This window comes from Rhinichthys klamathensis, unplaced genomic scaffold (assembly GCF_029890125.1).
Source record: "Rhinichthys klamathensis goyatoka isolate OS25496 unplaced genomic scaffold, OSU_Roscu_1.1 h1tg000060l_1, whole genome shotgun sequence".
Taxonomy (NCBI): domain Eukaryota; kingdom Metazoa; phylum Chordata; class Actinopteri; order Cypriniformes; family Leuciscidae; genus Rhinichthys; species Rhinichthys klamathensis.
In genome coordinates, this window is record NW_026606605.1 from 330486 (window position 1) to 347200 (window position 16715).

The following is a 16715-nucleotide window of genomic DNA, read 5'->3' on the forward strand; positions in this document are numbered from 1 at the left end:
ATGCAAAGTCACAAATCAAGATAGTACGGCAGTCTTTGTCAGGAGCTGAAAAAAGCTCGCTTCAAAATAAAGGTTTTTTATTGTGAGTCCAGTTCTCTTCACTTCATGTGTCTCAAAAGTTTAAAGTAACTTAATTAATTTGATAATGATTTGATAATGATTGAATCATATTTACTGTATGAGTAAATTATTAAAAGAAAGGAATTGGTCTGCGTTCCATACCGAGGACTTTTATTTTGGAAAGAGACGGGAAACGGACAAGGGTCTTTGTTGTGTTATTTCCATAGGGTTATTTCAGGCGTTGCAATCTAATCTTGTTCTCATTTTCAAAAATCAAGCAAGCTTTTGCTGGACACAAGGTTAGTAAAGCAAAACCAAACAGGTAAATCGTTTAATAAAGCTTTAAATATATGAATTGTAGTGAGTGCACTGTGCAGTAATCGCGCTTCATGTTACAGCGAGTTTAAATGTGTCTGCGCATGATGCAGCGTTAAATCGCCTCATTTTTGTGATGTGCCGCCATTGTTTAACTTACTTTCTCTTACAGCCGAAAGAGAAGGACCGTGCATGTTAGTTCCAAATGAGTTTCTCCAATCTTAATTTGAATGTGTTTTTTTTTTAATTACAGCAATAATATTTTTTTTAAATATGTGGCCATTTGTTTTTTTACAGCATGGAAGCACGACTAAATCCCAATAAGAGGGGCAGGGCCGGTGGGAAGGTGAGCTCTAATAGTGCACTACATCATATCAGATCCACTCCATCAGCCCTACCGCGTGGATCTAGACCATTTACAGACATACTTTTTAGACGGTTTAGAACAGTAGTTCTCATTGAGAACTTCTCAAACACTGGTCACTCAAAAATAACAACAGGAATTTGTTATTGAAAGGCCCTTCTATTAAATATGAATGCATGTTATTGATATCATTGCAAACAATTAATTAATGCATGTTTTATTTATTCATACTTTTTTATTAAATAAACATTAGTATGCATGCACATTTATCCAGCAACATATAATTCAAATTTGTTTTTGTGAAACCACTTTTATCTGGTGACATGCAGGACTTCCCCAATTATTTAGTCCTCTTAAATCCCATTCCTGGACACTCGCATTCATCTGCCTCCTTTGTTGAGTGAATGATTTGAGTGCATCCCAAAATCTAATTAGCAACAAATGCGAAGAACAACGGATGTTCATCACAATTAGTGATGGGAATTTTGGATCATTTTACTGACTCGGCTCTTTGAGTCTCGTTCAGCAAATGGACAAATCTTTTTTTCCAAGTCATTTTGTTAATTTCCGCAGAATATATTTTAATTGTAACATGTTAATAGCCAAATTCCCCAACACATCAACCTACGCAAACGTTGATCACATTTAAAATGAGAATAATAATAAACTATAGTGCACCCAAGGACAAATTAGGAGAAACAGAAATCATTAGTTCATTGCTTAGCTGGGTCTCCAGGCTATGCAGTCTGTTAGTTCACCGCACCTCCTGATCCGATTCATTCGTTCTTTTGTCACGTCACTTCTTACCATAGTCTAAAGCTATGCAGTCTGTACCGGAAACAGAAATGATTAGTTCACCTCTCGAGTCTTCGGGTCCGAGACGTTCGTTCATTACGAGTTATGGAAAAGAACCTTCATGACAGAATTTCGAGAATGTATAAATTGTAAGAAATTTGAAACCAGAAACGCATCACGTAACTGTAAAAAAGCGAAAGGAGCTTTTCCACTGCATTGTTCGGCTCAGTTTGCTTTTCCACTGCAGTTTAGTACCGCTGCACAGTGGGTGGGATTATAGACTGGTCGTTATAGTTACGCTGCCTCTACTGTCGTGACATCATCGAAACGCGACACAAACAAACCCACAATACAGGAGCAATGGAGCATATCGATGGTTTTCTTGATTCTCGGCATGTGGATGTTTTTCACTGCAAGACGAAGTTTTTGTTTTTTCGGGTTTGGTGTCGCAAATCCAATGACGCTGGTAGTGACGATTCTCTGTTACCAATCAGTGAACTGCAGTGTTTACACGTCACATTTTATTATCTGTATGGCTCGCCTGGAACCACACTAGTATGCAACAGTGTGCATACTAGTGTGGCTATTGGTGCGTTCAAGTTATCTCGTATAGATCGTATTTACGAGTTGAACGCCACCACAATGTCGTAAATACCAGTGGGGAGCTCGGGATTTTCTCTAAGCCCCGATCTTTCCGAGTTGTGGGCGTGTCACTGAGAAACATGGCGGAATACCACAATACTTAAATATTATGCAGTGATATTGTCATGGTTTTCTATTTACAGCGCAGTTAAGCTAATTGCTTGCACATAATATGATGGCATTATAATATAACAATGCAACATGCAACGATAAAGTTGGCAGTGGCTTCATAAATTAATTAAAAACATTAAAAAACAAAGTACATCTGATGCACATTTCTTTGTTCTTTATTTTCTAGAACAAGAGTTCAAGAACCTCATTGTATTTTTGTGTAATTAATTAAGAAAGTACTCCGACAAAAGTGACTTGAACACGCCTGCTGTCGTAAACACGACTTCCCACCTCGTACGTATGAACTTCCCAGGAGGACTTGAACGCACCATATAAACACTACGCAGCCATAAAAAATACATTATTGGCGGTCGGTAGACTGGTCGTAGACTGCCCCCCCCCACCCCCTCCCCCACCCCCACCCCCACCTCCATGCAGTGGAGAAGGACCTAAAGTGAACTGTTAAGCCTTGTTTATACTCGACGCGTCCGCACGAGCACCTCTCCAAACGGACGAGGCGTTTATACTTGACGCGCTCGCCGTTGTGCTATTCTGTGAAACGACAGGGGGCGACTCGGAGTAATTCTCCTCTAAACCACCAGGAATCAGCAGTGAAGAAGTAGTTTGCCGTTTATTAGTAGTTTATTAATAGCTGATTCATATTAAGAGTAAATGCAGTAGGTGTATTGTACTTTCTTGTACAAACTCGTTAAACAACTGAAGCCTTATTGAAGAGTGCTTAATTTCATCAGCAGGGCTTACTTCTGCTATTGTAGGCTTATTTTATAAATGTAAGCAGTTACTTTAGACAAGTGCAAACTGGGTGCTTAATGCAAATGTGTTCCTATTCACAAAATGAGAGGCTTTTATGGTCGCCCATCAATGCAAATGTCTCTGTGTATAGAAGGATCATAAACATGCTGGTACAGACGTACCAGTTCGGCCTGATTCGGCTCGAAGTCGTTCATCTTCGCATGCGGCGCCGCGCGCGATGTTACAAAAAGTGCCGTGCACACCGCCAGGCGAAATGGGGTCACCAAAAAGGGCCCACACCGCAATTACGTCATTTTGCCGTGCGCACCTTCGCGCACTTGCGGACACATCGAGTATAAACAAGGGTTTAGACTGGTCGTAGACTGCCCCCCCCCTACGTACCTAAAGCACCTAAAGTGAACTGTACCATGCAGTTCACCAACCCACCTGATGTGTCATGAAGCTCAGCCTGACACGGTGACGCAAACTGCTTGGTATTTTTGGAAAGATTCATATTGTAGCTTGCATCATCGGTATGCTGTAAGGATACAGATCTTTCAGCAAAATGAACTGAAAAAGACTGTGATCTCACTGTGACCAACTGAATTTGTCATAGTGTTGTAGAGGTGTGGGAATCCTGCCTTTTATTTTTTTTTGCTGAACATGTGACATTCCTCACCCCTCAAATAGTTAATCTCTAACTCTACGAGATTAATAGTAAAATTATATTAGTCTCTGCCTCTATTGTCTGTGAGGTTTACGAGTATTTGCAGGATATTCTGCTATTTGAAACCAAAACAACAATGTTAAATAGCAAAAACAATTATTAAATAACAATGAGAGTATTAACTACTAATAAAGGGAAATAGTTAAGTGGTCATCACATATTCAGTGCAGACCTTGTATAAGCAACTTGACAAATTTGTTTTCCTAAAGTAGCTTAAATGTAGTTATATATTAAAATATTTTTGTGCACCAAATCAGCATATTAGAATGATTTCTGAAGGATCACGTGACACTTAAGACTGGAGTAACGGCTGCTGAATAATCAGCTTTGCCAACGCATGAATAAATTACATTGTTTTAAAAATCTCTTAAAATAGTTAAGTTGCAGATATTTCAAAATATCACTGTTTTTACTGTGTTTTTTTATCCAATAAATGCAGCTTTGGTGAGAATAGAGTAGATTTTTTTTGAAAAAACATTAGAAAGTCTTACCTACTCCAAACTTTTTATGTCCATAGTCTGTCATTGACCTGACAGTGCTTTTTTGTCCTGTAAAAGACAGATAAGCACTAATGTTTTAAAAAACCCATTCTGCAGCAGAATGTAACTTGCAGAATATGTTACTCCTGTATCATCCCATGTGTTTTCTTGTTTGCCTGATAGAGCCCCATTGTTTGGGAGATGAATAAAGCACAATTTTTCTTCTAGCATGATGGTGTTTGGCGAAGAGACACTTTGTGTCCTCAAGTCCAAGGACTGTCAGCTTCTACTCTTAAAGTGGAGCGGAGAATTCAAGCGGAGGAGGAGGGCGAGCTCTGCTCTGCTCTTCACCTCCTGTCCTGTTATATCTTTCTAATTCCTCTCTATTTCTCTCCCCCACCAACGATTTTATTTGTCGCCTGTGACAGAAAAAGCAGCAGCTCTACAACGGTGACATAGGTAAGTGCCGCCCTCAGAACCCTTCAGTTCTGCCCTTCAGCTGTGCCTGGCCTTGGTAATGTTATTGCCATGTGCCACTTCTGGGTTTTTCAGAGCTTTGGAGCTTCAACCCTGAACACATCACACAAGCACAGCTTTCAAACAAGCACCTTTTTCAGACCAATGCTTTGCACTGTGTACATATTTTGAACTGCGGTGTGCTGAACAACATTAGAAACATCAACATTGAGCTCCTTCGAGCAACATTAGAAAAGTCAAGACCTGTTCTCGCCATGTGCTGTAACATCAGGTCGAGATGCAAGAATGCTTGGAGGTGGAGTATCCCACCTTCGATCCCTGTATGCCCACTTAGGGTCATCTAACTATAGTGATTGTGGCGCCTTGTTAAGGGCATGCATTAAGCTGCCCAAGGAAAGTTAACAGGAATTTCATTATACGTCAGGTGCCACTAGCCTTAAACTCAATTAGAACGGTCATGCTGCTGCAGTGTGATCGGCTGAGGTCTCAACTGGTGTGCTTTTGTTGTCACTCTTTGCTTGTGACCAGAAATACAGCGGGCATCACTGCAGCTTTTTCATTCAAATCTGTTGTTTTTATATGTTGTTCAGCGTTTAAGTGCAGATAGTTGTGGCTCACTTTTCTGACCACAATTTTCATCAACTATGACTGTTGCCTATAATGTAGGCCTGGGGTAACCGATGAACGAGTGCTTAAAGCACTCAGCTAGTTTTGTTTTTCAGTAACCACTTAGTACTGTATCAGTTGAGTGGGTACACTTCTTTACTTTAAGTCCTGGTTCACAATTCCTGCCCACGTGCATTTTGATTTGACTAATTCATGTTTTTCATCAGTCTTCACCTCCAAGAATGGATCCATCCAGACCATACCCAGCCTGAACAAACGGCTCAAATCAGTCACCGACACTGTTATTGGTGGGTAAAGATCTATATATTTTCTTCTGCTATTATATAAATAAATGTGATTTAAATGGCTTTAATGTACTTGGCTGATTTTTGCTAGTGACAGTATAGCTGGAGTCTGGACTGAATCTTAAACTACTTTGAGTAATCTTATGTTTGAATTAGTGCTGGGCAAGTTAACGCGTTATTATCGCGTTAACTCATTTATTAATTAATGCCGACAATTTTTTTTATGGCGCGACAATTTTTTTTTAAATTATTATTATTTTGAAAGTCCGTTGCTCACTGGCTCTGAATACACATAGGCCTACAGTCAAACCATGGATCAGGGGTGGGATGTTGGTCAGCCAGCACATAACCCACCCAAACAAGCAGTGGAGAGGCTTTGGCAGGTTCTCTCAGGTGAACAGAAAGGGAGACAGCGCTCCGCGAGTGAATGACAGGCGCTCTATGGATAGTAACCATGGCGACGGCTTCTGTGCGCTACGCAGCTGTGGCCTTTTTAACTTAAATTAAAATTATACATAACTTTACCTGATAGGCCTGCGTTTAGTTTAGCGGGGATGCTCTGCCATGTGAATTCCCTCCTGTTGATGTCCTGATAACTATTTCAATTCTGGAAACTCACAAACAGCGATCCGAGGATCAGTCTCTCTTCCAATGATTTGTGCTGCGCGTCGTGTACAAAAAGTTAGACAATTCAACTTCGGCAACGCGCGGGCGCGTGCGTGAGGCGAGCATGACCGCAACAGTTTCACAGGAACGCACCCGCTTGTCGCTGCACCTGTGCTCGACCACTTCACCTCACTCACCTTTACCTCTGTTTAATGTGATCTTACGTGGGAAACCATGGCATGCCATGACCAAACCTAAGCTGCTATGAATCAGAGAAGTAACATTGGTCGACTCTGTAGTAGTGATCATGACCCTTTGACTACATAGACTGTTTCTGCTGCTCCCTGATACAAGATACCTGTTCAGAGAAAAAAAAAAAAAAAAGAAAACTGGACTCGTTTTAACAAGCTAGATAAAAGGTAATGCCATGGCAGTGGCAAATAGCTTTGTTTAAATATTTGATTTGATTACATTAATGTTTAAGTTGAGATTTACAAGAAATATTTTATTGATACTGTGTAAAGGGAATACTGCTGGTATAAAAGCACCTTATTTGTTTAAAGTTTTTGCAAACCACATGTTATTGCACTTTTGTGGCAGTACATTTAAATCAAAAGTGCGCAATACACTACTTTAGAATTCATTATTCAATTTTGCGCGTAACAATGTGATTAATCGCAAGAAAATCATGCGATTAATCGCGATTAAATTTTTTAATCGTTGCCCAGCACTAGTTTGAATACATATTTGCTTTGTGTTTATAGGACTGCAGTACATATGGGAGTATCGAAGCCCGTCTAAGTCGGCTCCTCCTCATTACCAGTGTAAACTGTGTGTAGTCCAGCAGCTGCAGAATGAAATAGCTGCTCACATCACAGGCTGGAAGCACAGCTTCAGATACATGGTATGATCTTCACAATTACTTCCAGATAGATATCACAGATTAGCTCTGCCCATGCTTCTGATATATACACATCCACATTGTTATTATTATTATTGGTAAACAGAAACAGAACCACAAAGACAAGGTTCCTTATGAGGAAGAGGATGCGCTTAAAGATCCAACCACCAGGAAAGCCATTAAAGCTGCTGCTGCTGAAGTTGAAAAAGCTGAGGGAAGAGGTCAAATTAAGGTAAAAGACTGCATGCTGATGTGCTCTTAAGACTTACACAAGTACTCTTTAATTACATAATCTTTTTTTCTTTTCTTCCGTCCAGATGGTGCTAAAGGAGCCATGTGACGTTATGGCCTTTCAGGGCATGAGTAAGTCAGTTATTCTTTCATACACCATTCAATCTATTCCCCATGAATAAAATCCAGCCCTGTAGTTTTTCTCATTGAATACTCTTTCACTTGGAAAGATGTAATCTTATGGAATGAAAGCTGGTTGCTGTACTAGACATTTCCTTAAAGGTACTTGGGTGTCCTGGTCACCTGTTATAGACTGACCCTTACTTTGTATGGATGGATGTCATACTATTCAGAAGACACTTCATAACGAATAAAGAAATTGTTCACAGCTTGGAGTAAATTCAGATGCTGCAGAGCAACACGCGCATGAAAAGAATGCATGAAATTTGCAAGACATCTTTGATCGGTTCAGTCCTTATCTTTGCTATGCATTCCTTTCTGGTACTAAGCAGATAAACGCTAAATTCTCCTAACCGCGCATGTGTAAACCCTCATAAAAACTCACTGGGATGATATTCTAGATCTAGACGGAACAAAACATAATAAAGTTATCACGCAATTCTTCTGGCAGGATAATTTTATTTAGCAAAATATCTCACCATTCACTGATGCGTCCAGGTCACATTCGCCATTATATGTTTGGTCTAAAACGCAACTGCTCATGTTTTGCCACAGGATAGCAAATGTAAGTGAATTGTCATGTTTGCAGGACTGTGATATGAGGAGAGTACATTTTAGCAACTGTGTGAAAGTGAATAGCACATAACAGGCACAATACCGGTATAAACATGAATATCTATCGGTACAATATACTTCCTACTGTGAATAAACATGCATCATCGTTTTCACAGTCCACACTACAATGCGAAAATGCCGTTTTCAAATTTATCCAATTTGGAGCGTTTTCAAAAAGCGTAGTTTTTGTTAATAAAAACGCTGTCTCCGTGTGGACGGAAGGCTAAAACAGTGAGAAAAAGATGCTTTTTCAAAGAAAAATGTATTAGTGTGGACCAAGGTTATAATCGTTAACGAAAACAAACGAAAAAACGAAAACTAGGGGGGAAAAACATTGTCGTTAACTGAAATAAAAATAAAAACGAGGCATTAAAAAAAATGATAACTAACTAAAACTGTAATGTATGTTTGGCTAAAATAAAATTATAGAGTAAATGTCCTTAGTTTTCGTCTTTGTCAATGTCTTTCATAGAGCAAATAACGTAAGAGCAGCGTATTCGTTCAGCTGCATTTCCTTTACCTGCTCTCCCTCTGTCTCTCTGTCACTCATGCATCTCTCTCACATACACGCGCGCACACACACACAGCCCCTCCCCTCCTTGCACACCGCATCTCCATGAAAACGAGTGTTCGTTGAAAGCAAGTTCGCGAAAGATTGGTATCTCGTGAACACCTTTACACAATCACACATTTAAAAAGTCCTATAAAAGTAGATCCAGATCTACCAGATTGTTGCTCATTTTCTAATTTGTGAAGATATACCTACCTTGTGAAAATGTTCTTAATTATCTGGCCCAATCCCACTATCACTTCCCTTCTAGCCTTCCTTACCTCCAGTTGCACCAGACATACTCAGTTGTTTTATGTTAAATGTTATTGTCTAGCCATATTTATGTGTATTTCGATCTTCTGATGAATTCTATCCATATGCCATCCAGTTATTTATCAAGATGTTTGTTTTTCGTAGAGTCCGCACAACCCAATCTAGGGTTTACAGGAACTGGCATTCTTGGGCCCCCTCCCAGAGGCATAAAACACGGTTAGTGTCTCACGAGTGTGTTTGTTTGTGTTGATAGAAGCATTGGTTAAAAAAAAAAAATTTGGAAAGATTGTTCCGATTGTTGCTTGACTTTTTCCTCACATTCTCAGGAGGTCCATTTGGAGGTCCCTTTCAAGATCCCACGTACATGGGGGATTTTCCACCCCGTGGTGGCATGATGTCTGATTTCGCCCCTGGCATGCATGGAGGTATGGATGATCCTCCTATGAGGAGAAGTTATTCTGATATGGAAGACTTCACTAGCCCTGGTCGCTATGGTAACAGCATGTCTGGACCAGACAGGGGGATGATGGAACCAGAGGACATGCATCGTTTCCCTGATGATGGTCAAATGGGCATGGGCCCTGATGGTTTTGGGCCCGGCCAGCGTAATGATGGTATGGGCAGACCTTTCCCTAATGACATGTCTATGAACAGCAGCGGGGACAGGTTGATGGGACATGGCCCTAAAGGTCCGGAAAACAATAGCCTCCCTGCAACACTGCTCAAATATCTGGTACGGTTTTTTTGGATTTACAGTTTGTCGAAGCGCTTCTTGTTTAGATTATCAACTGTTTGGAGTTAATAAACTGTTTCTTGTTGATTATTAGGACTCTTTTCGTATTGAGAATGAGGACGATGCCCAGATTGTCTTAAAAGTCACACAGAAGCTCACAGATGTTCTGATGGAGTACCGCCTCAGAAGCATTTCAGCGGTAAATGCTTCCAATGATTACTTATTATAATATGCATATATTGTTTTGTTGTTGTTAATTCAAAATTGCATTTCTACATCCTGTTTACTGGCTCGGATCAAATTTAGGAATTTAATTGGAACTTTAGAAATCACATTCTCAATGACAAACAACTTTGGTTATTATATTAAAATATTTGACCTCAGAATCTCAGTTCGCCCAGGTAAGGTTGTACACATAACTACAGGTTATTCATCGAAGAGACAATACACAATTTAGTCTAGTACTTCTAGTGTGGAAATTTAAAAACTGGCTATTTGGGTGATAAAGAAGCAAACAGCAGTTTTATATTTGTGTTGATGTGGGTGTTAACTGTAAAGAGTCGATGAAACCAGTTGCAGAATTGGTTTGTTTGTGAACAGGATGTGGTATGCTTAATTTCCTTTATGAAGTATGATGAGATTTTTATTGAAGACGTCAGTGATCTCTTTACTCTTTATCCCTCATTAGTGTTTGATTTAGGTATATGCTTGCTTTGTAATTAGTTTGAAAAATGTAGTCTTAAAAACAAGTTTGTAGAAATACATTTTAGTGCAATTTTGGAAAGCAGTAATTAAAGGAAGAAAAAAAGCCGTGGTACTAACGGAAATGGCTTATTTTCTCTTCCTCATTCAAGCTAAAATTAAACCCTTGTAACAGGGTCTCTGCCTTCTTTAATGACTTGCCATTGTCTTGTCTTTTGTAAATCTACCATTGCCTTTCTAAAACAATGTAAATAAAAGTTGTGGCAAAAAACATGCTGAGTAGGATGAACAACAAGATCTAAAGTAAGACAATAAGTCGTCTGTCACATGATTAGCTTTGTCTGAATTATTAAATCAAAAATAAAGTGTTATCACAGTTAAGTTTGAATTTGAATTGTTTTTCAGGTGCCCAGTCTGAAGCCCCTGCCCTCAATGAACTACTCATCCTCATGTCTTCCAAACAGTTCTAATGACAGATTTTCCAGCGGCATGCCAGGTATTGCACATTTATGCTTATTTTTCATTAATTTACTAAGACTCTACTTTTGCTAGTAAATGGTTTGCATCCATATAAAACGAGTACCTTTCATTTGTCAAGAAAATAGGTATTATTACATGGTTATGTAAAATACAAAATATTGTGTGGAATTTCCAGTATCATGACTCATATTGATTCTATGATTTCAATCCTACTCTGCTTGAAACCGAGATGGGTACAGAGTAGGGGTGTGCAAAAAAATCGATTCACATTTGAATTGCGATTCAATCTTTACCGATTCAGAATCGATTCATAGAATTCCAAAAATCGATTCATATATTTTTTTTTATTTTTTTTTATGGCGTGCACGGGCGGAGTGGCAATCGGGTGAGTCGGGACTTTTACCGGTGGTTCGGTAGTGTTTCGAGGCTGCGAGGGCCGGTCTGATAAATAGTTACATTGCAAGTTCTTGCCGCCCGCTGGTCAAACTGTGCAGCCTCTCTGCTCAACCCGTAAATAAATGCATCGATCCGCTGATTATGTTTGAGTTCTTAATGGTCTGTAGATCTTTTGCCAAGCGTGTCAGAGGTTACGGGTTCTAAACCGCACTCGTATAGTTTTTTCTCTCTCTCATCAAAACCGAATATGTTCATCACGTTTGTGTGCATTTTATTTTGAGATTTCACCGGAACCACAACGGCGATATGAAGCGCGCGTCCGAGTGAAGACTGCGCGAGCCACAGAGAACACTGTATCCATGACACTGATAGCAGCGACAACGAGCGCTGACAGCGCTCAGCTTGATTTCAAAAACAACAGATCTCTTATTTAATAGCGAACTAAATAAATGCTCTGCTAGTTAACTGGAGATACCCGCAAATTAAGCCTATGAACGACTTCACTGGATCTAAACAAATCAATCTAACCATAGATGTTACCAGTAGCGGTGGCTTTTTAAAATCTATTTAAAACTATTTCGCAAGGGTTCTATGACATTAGTATATTTTTAGGAAGTTCAATGTGCCCAGTCGAGTTCACATTTCAACAGTCAGCCTGGTAGCTGAAGTAGTCCTTAAACCACATTTAGCATAATTGTTTGTTTGATCTGACTACAGCACTTTAAAGCTAAATGTAAAAGCTTTTTATTTAAGTTTTATTTTAAACTTGAATTAAATGTATTTGAAAGCTGGCCAAAGCTTGGCACTTTGCACTTTTTAGTTGCAAAAGTTTTTATTTTTGTTTGAAGACATAAAGTAATATCAAACTACATTTAATTTGTTGTGTTTTTTTTCTTTTAAATTGTGTTTACTGCAATCAATCACATAGGAAAAAGTAAACTACATTTATATACTGCGAATCGTTTTTTGAATCGAGAATCGTTTTTGAATCGAAAATCGATTTTGAATCGAATCTTGAGACAAAAAATCGGTATCGAATCGTGACATTTTCTGAATCGTGCACCCCTAGTACAGAGGCTGAAAAATGATGAGCCGAAATGAGCAAAAAATAGCATGTCTTGTCATTGTGATTTCTAAATGCATAAAGTTCATTTTCACTCAGACTGCTCTACCTTCACAGGTCCATCAAGATTCTACAAATGAACACTCATCTGATGGTTGTAATCAAGACCTGGATCCAGCCTGCTTTGCCTGTTTTTGACATGGCTTTCTTGACTTTGTTCATGACCAAACACTTTTTTTTCTTGCCTTTTATTAGGTCGTTTTGTTTTTACAGTGTATACATAGGTAGATTTATTTTAAATGTTTAATTTTTCTCTTCCTTTCTCGCTCAGACATGCTAAACATATTTGTGTGCAGTTATTTGTAATAGCAACAATTTTTAGTGAGTGATTTAAGCAGTCTTTAAGTGGTCAGTGAAATCTTCAATGTGACATTTTGTTGTAAAGGTTTGTTGCCATAATTGTAAAATAAACTCAAAGTTCCAAGAACCTTATTGCTCCTTTTGTATGATTTGTGGGTGCAGTTCCTGTATCCATTGAAGACATCCTCACTTCGATCAGGTTGTCCCATAGTTTGATTACAGCATCTTGTAGACTTGGAATTAAGCTCTTGTCCCCGTTGTTGAATCACGGGACCAAACACCAGTTATTTTGCCAAGAGATATCTCGTTTATTATTAATTGTCAAGACATAGGAGAGAGACAATTTACTGGAGAGATGATGTCCATACTCAAAGTTTGGGCATGTATATGCCGACCAAATGAACTTATCCCTACAAGGTGGTAAAATGTTGTTCATGTTTAAAATAGATGTATATGTCATGCTATACAGTCCTCCTTCCGTATAGAGAATACCAACATTTTCCATAGCCTTGCATGGGAGAACATCTGCTACATTGCATGTACATTCCAATGTGGTTAAAATAACTCCTCAGTGTCTGACATGTAATCCATTCCTCACACACATTTTCATGTACTTCAAACTTCACAAAATACAAAAATAATATTAAATAACATTTGTCTTCACATCTCCATCAGTTTTGATCTTATGTCACTGCTCTCCAAACAACACCCTCAAATGTTTTACGTTTTATTAGGGTTCTTAAATATTTATGTAGACCACTTTTCATTGATTCCCATCTCTTTTTCCCTTTATGTAGTGCAGTGCAAATGGCATTTGTATGAAGTTGCATCATGCCACGTTTCCATTACCCTTGCAAATTGAAATGGAAAACTCCCCAATGGAAACGCATACATTTTTAAAAAATAACTCCCATATATGGCAAAAAAGTTTTTACACTCGCATGAGGTGGTTTTTCAGTCAATTAAAAAAAGAAATATGTCGCAAAACTGCAATGGAAATAGTTTTTGCGCATTTACAGGTCACCTGACATTGATGGCGGACAGAAGATGAGACAATAGTTCTTCATTAAAATCATAAAAGACAAGTATTATGGGAATACTGGATTCTAAACAACAAAGAAATGCCACAATTTGTTAAGACCTTGAAGCAGATAGAAGGGAGAAACACATATGCGCCGCTCCCAAGTATAAGGGGCTTTCCTTGCCATTAATGCTTGGATAACACGCCAACATCTCCTTCGATTAAAAATAATGAGTGCGGTGGCTGAGATATAATTTAAAATATTCATTTATTGACAAATTAGAGACTGAAAAATTGACAAACTGATTGTGCAAGTTTAATTGCAATATAACATCAAAATGTCAAATTAAATACAAATTTATCAAGTCACGAAGACATCAGAAACAACTTAAAGTGGTTTCCGTTTTAGAAATAGGAATGTATAGAAATGGCAAATCAAAACACTGGCTACCATACAGACATGGTCAGAAACCTTTTTAAACATCTTGTCTGTAACAAATTTCTGATAAACTTAAAATATATACAGTCAAACCGAATAACTCAAAAACTAAATTTTAATATGCAATACAAGATATCTGGGATATATCCGTTTTTAATTGAAGCCAGTAAGCTGTGTTCAGCAGCAACAACTGAGAGGGAAAAAAAGCAACAAGTGCAAGAGTTTTAAATGTGGAAGTATACAGCCATTATTTAAGCACTTGGAGTAGTCCTTAATACTTTGCCAACCATTGTATGAAAAATATTGAGGTCTTTTTTTAGTATGCTCCTTCCATGTAGTACTCAAAATCTAGACTGGGCATCTTCAATTGTTGTACCCATAATATTGCTTGAGCACATTGCTTGCCAGAGTGCCAAATTTCGACAGGATTTGGCGTGAGAAAGCTTGTTAGAAATCTTCAAATGAATTAATTGTCCTCATTAACATAGATTTTACACCACTGCTGGTGTCTGAAGGTGCTGAAAACATCTCACATCTTCAGTTGTTCAACGTGTGCCAAGTATCTTCTCCATCTGTTGACGTGTGATGCAAGTGAGTAGAATTTTTGCTCCCATAAAATACTTGCCATGAAGACTCTGGGCTTGTGTGGCGACTTCCTGACATCCAAACTGCACGATGGCTTCCCCAACGCCATTGCCCTGGCTGTCCACAAGCAATATGATTGAATTTTCACAGATGTTAAAGCGCATGAAAAAATCTCTCACCTCTTGTTTCCTGATATCTGCAGGAAAATTGCGTGCATATATACACGACATGGTTAAATGTTTCTTTCCATAAGGCGGTGGCCTCCAGACAGTACATCGGTTTCTGCTGACTATGGCTAACATTTCTTCTTTAGTAATGGATGACACCTCAATGTTTTTTAAGCCAACAGTAGTGCCATTCATGTTCAGAGCTGAGGTGTAGTCTTCTGCATGCTCAAAGGTAATGAACGCAGTGCTTGTCCTCTCTCCCCACTTGTTTAATAAATGTTTTATTCTATGATTTGGGATTGCTTGACAGCCGAAAATCTCCTTGATCTCAGTCTTGGTTATATTCCTTGAAAGATTATTGACAATAACAGATTGTTCAGTTTGAGGGGATGGAAAGTTTCGGCAGAATTTTTTAGGAGATCCTGGTGAGGGCTGTTCTTCTGCATTTCTTTTGGTTAAGAAACCTCTAATTGCATTTCTATCTGTGTTGACCTCCTTTTGCTCTGAGAAAGTGTGAGGCTTGATGTTTTGCATGCAATTTTTTGACTGCTCCACGGCTTCTGTCCACATCTTCTCATGGGCAAATCTGACCTCAACATTGAACTCTTTGAATTTTCTGTGGCTGTATTTCAGCCCTTCCTCTGCATCTGCAAAACTTGCCAGCTTTGCCATACAGCACCAGCCCAGTTCCAGTCGAACTTTCGTAATGACCTCCAACACTGGGAGTCCCCGTAGGAACTGGTAGATCTCTTGTTTGGCAACAGAGTCAGGAAATCCATAAAGCCGAAGGTACCCTGGCTTACAGGTATTGAGGTTTTCTCCTCTGCTTTTCTGCTCCTTAGATGCCAAGTCATAAGTAAGACTATGCTGAGCATCAGTATTTGTTTGGTTGTCAGTTGTGGAATGATTGTGTATTTTTGGAACGTTTTGGTTGATATCTTCAGGCGTTTGGTGGGCCGGACTTTGGCGATTCACTTTGTTGTCTGAATGTGGCCCATGAATAGCAGCCATTAGACTAAGCAAAAGAGCTGCATTGGTGTCAGATGGCGATGATGGCACCATTTTGGTCTCAACTGTTGACTTTGGTTTCCTCAATCTCGACTCCATTATTCTCTTTAACTCAGGCAGACTGCTGATATGTAATGAAATAGAGGAGCCTCTGAGGAGTCTTCCAGAGTAGCGCATGGCTAGTTGGCCTTCTCTCTCTGTATTAAAAATAATGAAAGCTTCACCCATCGCACCACCGATGATATGAACACCACCCTCAGGTATGTGCAAGCCATGGAAAAATCTGCGAATATCTTCAGATCCTGCCTCTGTGTTTAAACCTTGCAAACGCAGAACCACTATTGTCATGATCAAATTCTTCTCACAAACCACTGAGATCTGTTTTAAAAAAAGAGGCAAAAAGCAAACATTTTAGATATGTTTCTCGAAAATAAAATAAAAATAAAAACACACAACAAAAAAACACAACTTTTTGAACAAACTACTGTTTTCTCCTTTTTGTTCAACACTTCCAAAAGGGCAACAAAAAAAAAGCACACAAGAAAATTCCCTTCCAGCTAAAAAATCGAAACAAATGTGTCCTCAGACCCTTACTTACCGTTTGTTTGTCTTTAAAACATATACTTCAATATAAATTGTTCCCCGCACAAGACTTTTTCTGTCACAGAAAACACGCGGTAACCTGCAAACTGCACACCACATGCGTCCGGTGGGTAACTCAACTTCCTCTGGAAGAGACTTTTAAGGGGAGCGCGGCAGCGCGCACGCAAC

The 16715-nt window shown here is 39.0% G+C and overlaps 2 protein-coding genes across 5 annotated transcripts; one reads left to right on the forward strand and one right to left on the reverse strand.

The window, feature by feature from the left end:
- Window positions 1-309: 309 nt before the first annotated feature.
- si:ch211-197h24.6 (uncharacterized) lies at window positions 310-9239 on the forward strand. 4 transcript variants are annotated; one of them, XR_008806907.1, is made up of 7 exons: window positions 310-359; window positions 673-721; window positions 5557-5637; window positions 7005-7144; window positions 7248-7373; window positions 7459-7504; window positions 9135-9226. XR_008806907.1 is itself a non-coding variant. In XM_056249465.1 (5 exons), exons 2-5 carry the CDS (start codon window positions 7142-7144, stop codon window positions 9209-9211), a joined length of 252 nt encoding a protein of 83 aa, XP_056105440.1. In that variant the 5' UTR covers window positions 4341-5637; window positions 7005-7141; the 3' UTR covers window positions 9212-9239. The 4 variants fall into 4 exon arrangements, 1 of the variants encoding a protein (XP_056105440.1); XR_008806908.1 differs by having other exon boundaries at window positions 330-382; XR_008806906.1 differs by lacking the exons at window positions 310-359; window positions 673-721 and adding an exon at window positions 4347-4705 and having other exon boundaries at window positions 9135-9225.
- Window positions 9240-14044: 4805 nt separating this feature from the next.
- On the reverse strand, window positions 14045-16698 carry rbm12ba (RNA binding motif protein 12Ba). The gene is made up of 2 exons (XM_056249467.1): window positions 16543-16698; window positions 14045-16322 (listed from the first exon to the last, which is right to left on the reverse strand). Exon 2 carries the CDS (start codon window positions 16290-16292, stop codon window positions 14730-14732), a length of 1563 nt encoding a protein of 520 aa, XP_056105442.1. The 5' UTR covers window positions 16293-16322; window positions 16543-16698; the 3' UTR covers window positions 14045-14729.
- Window positions 16699-16715: the final 17 nt, after the last annotated feature.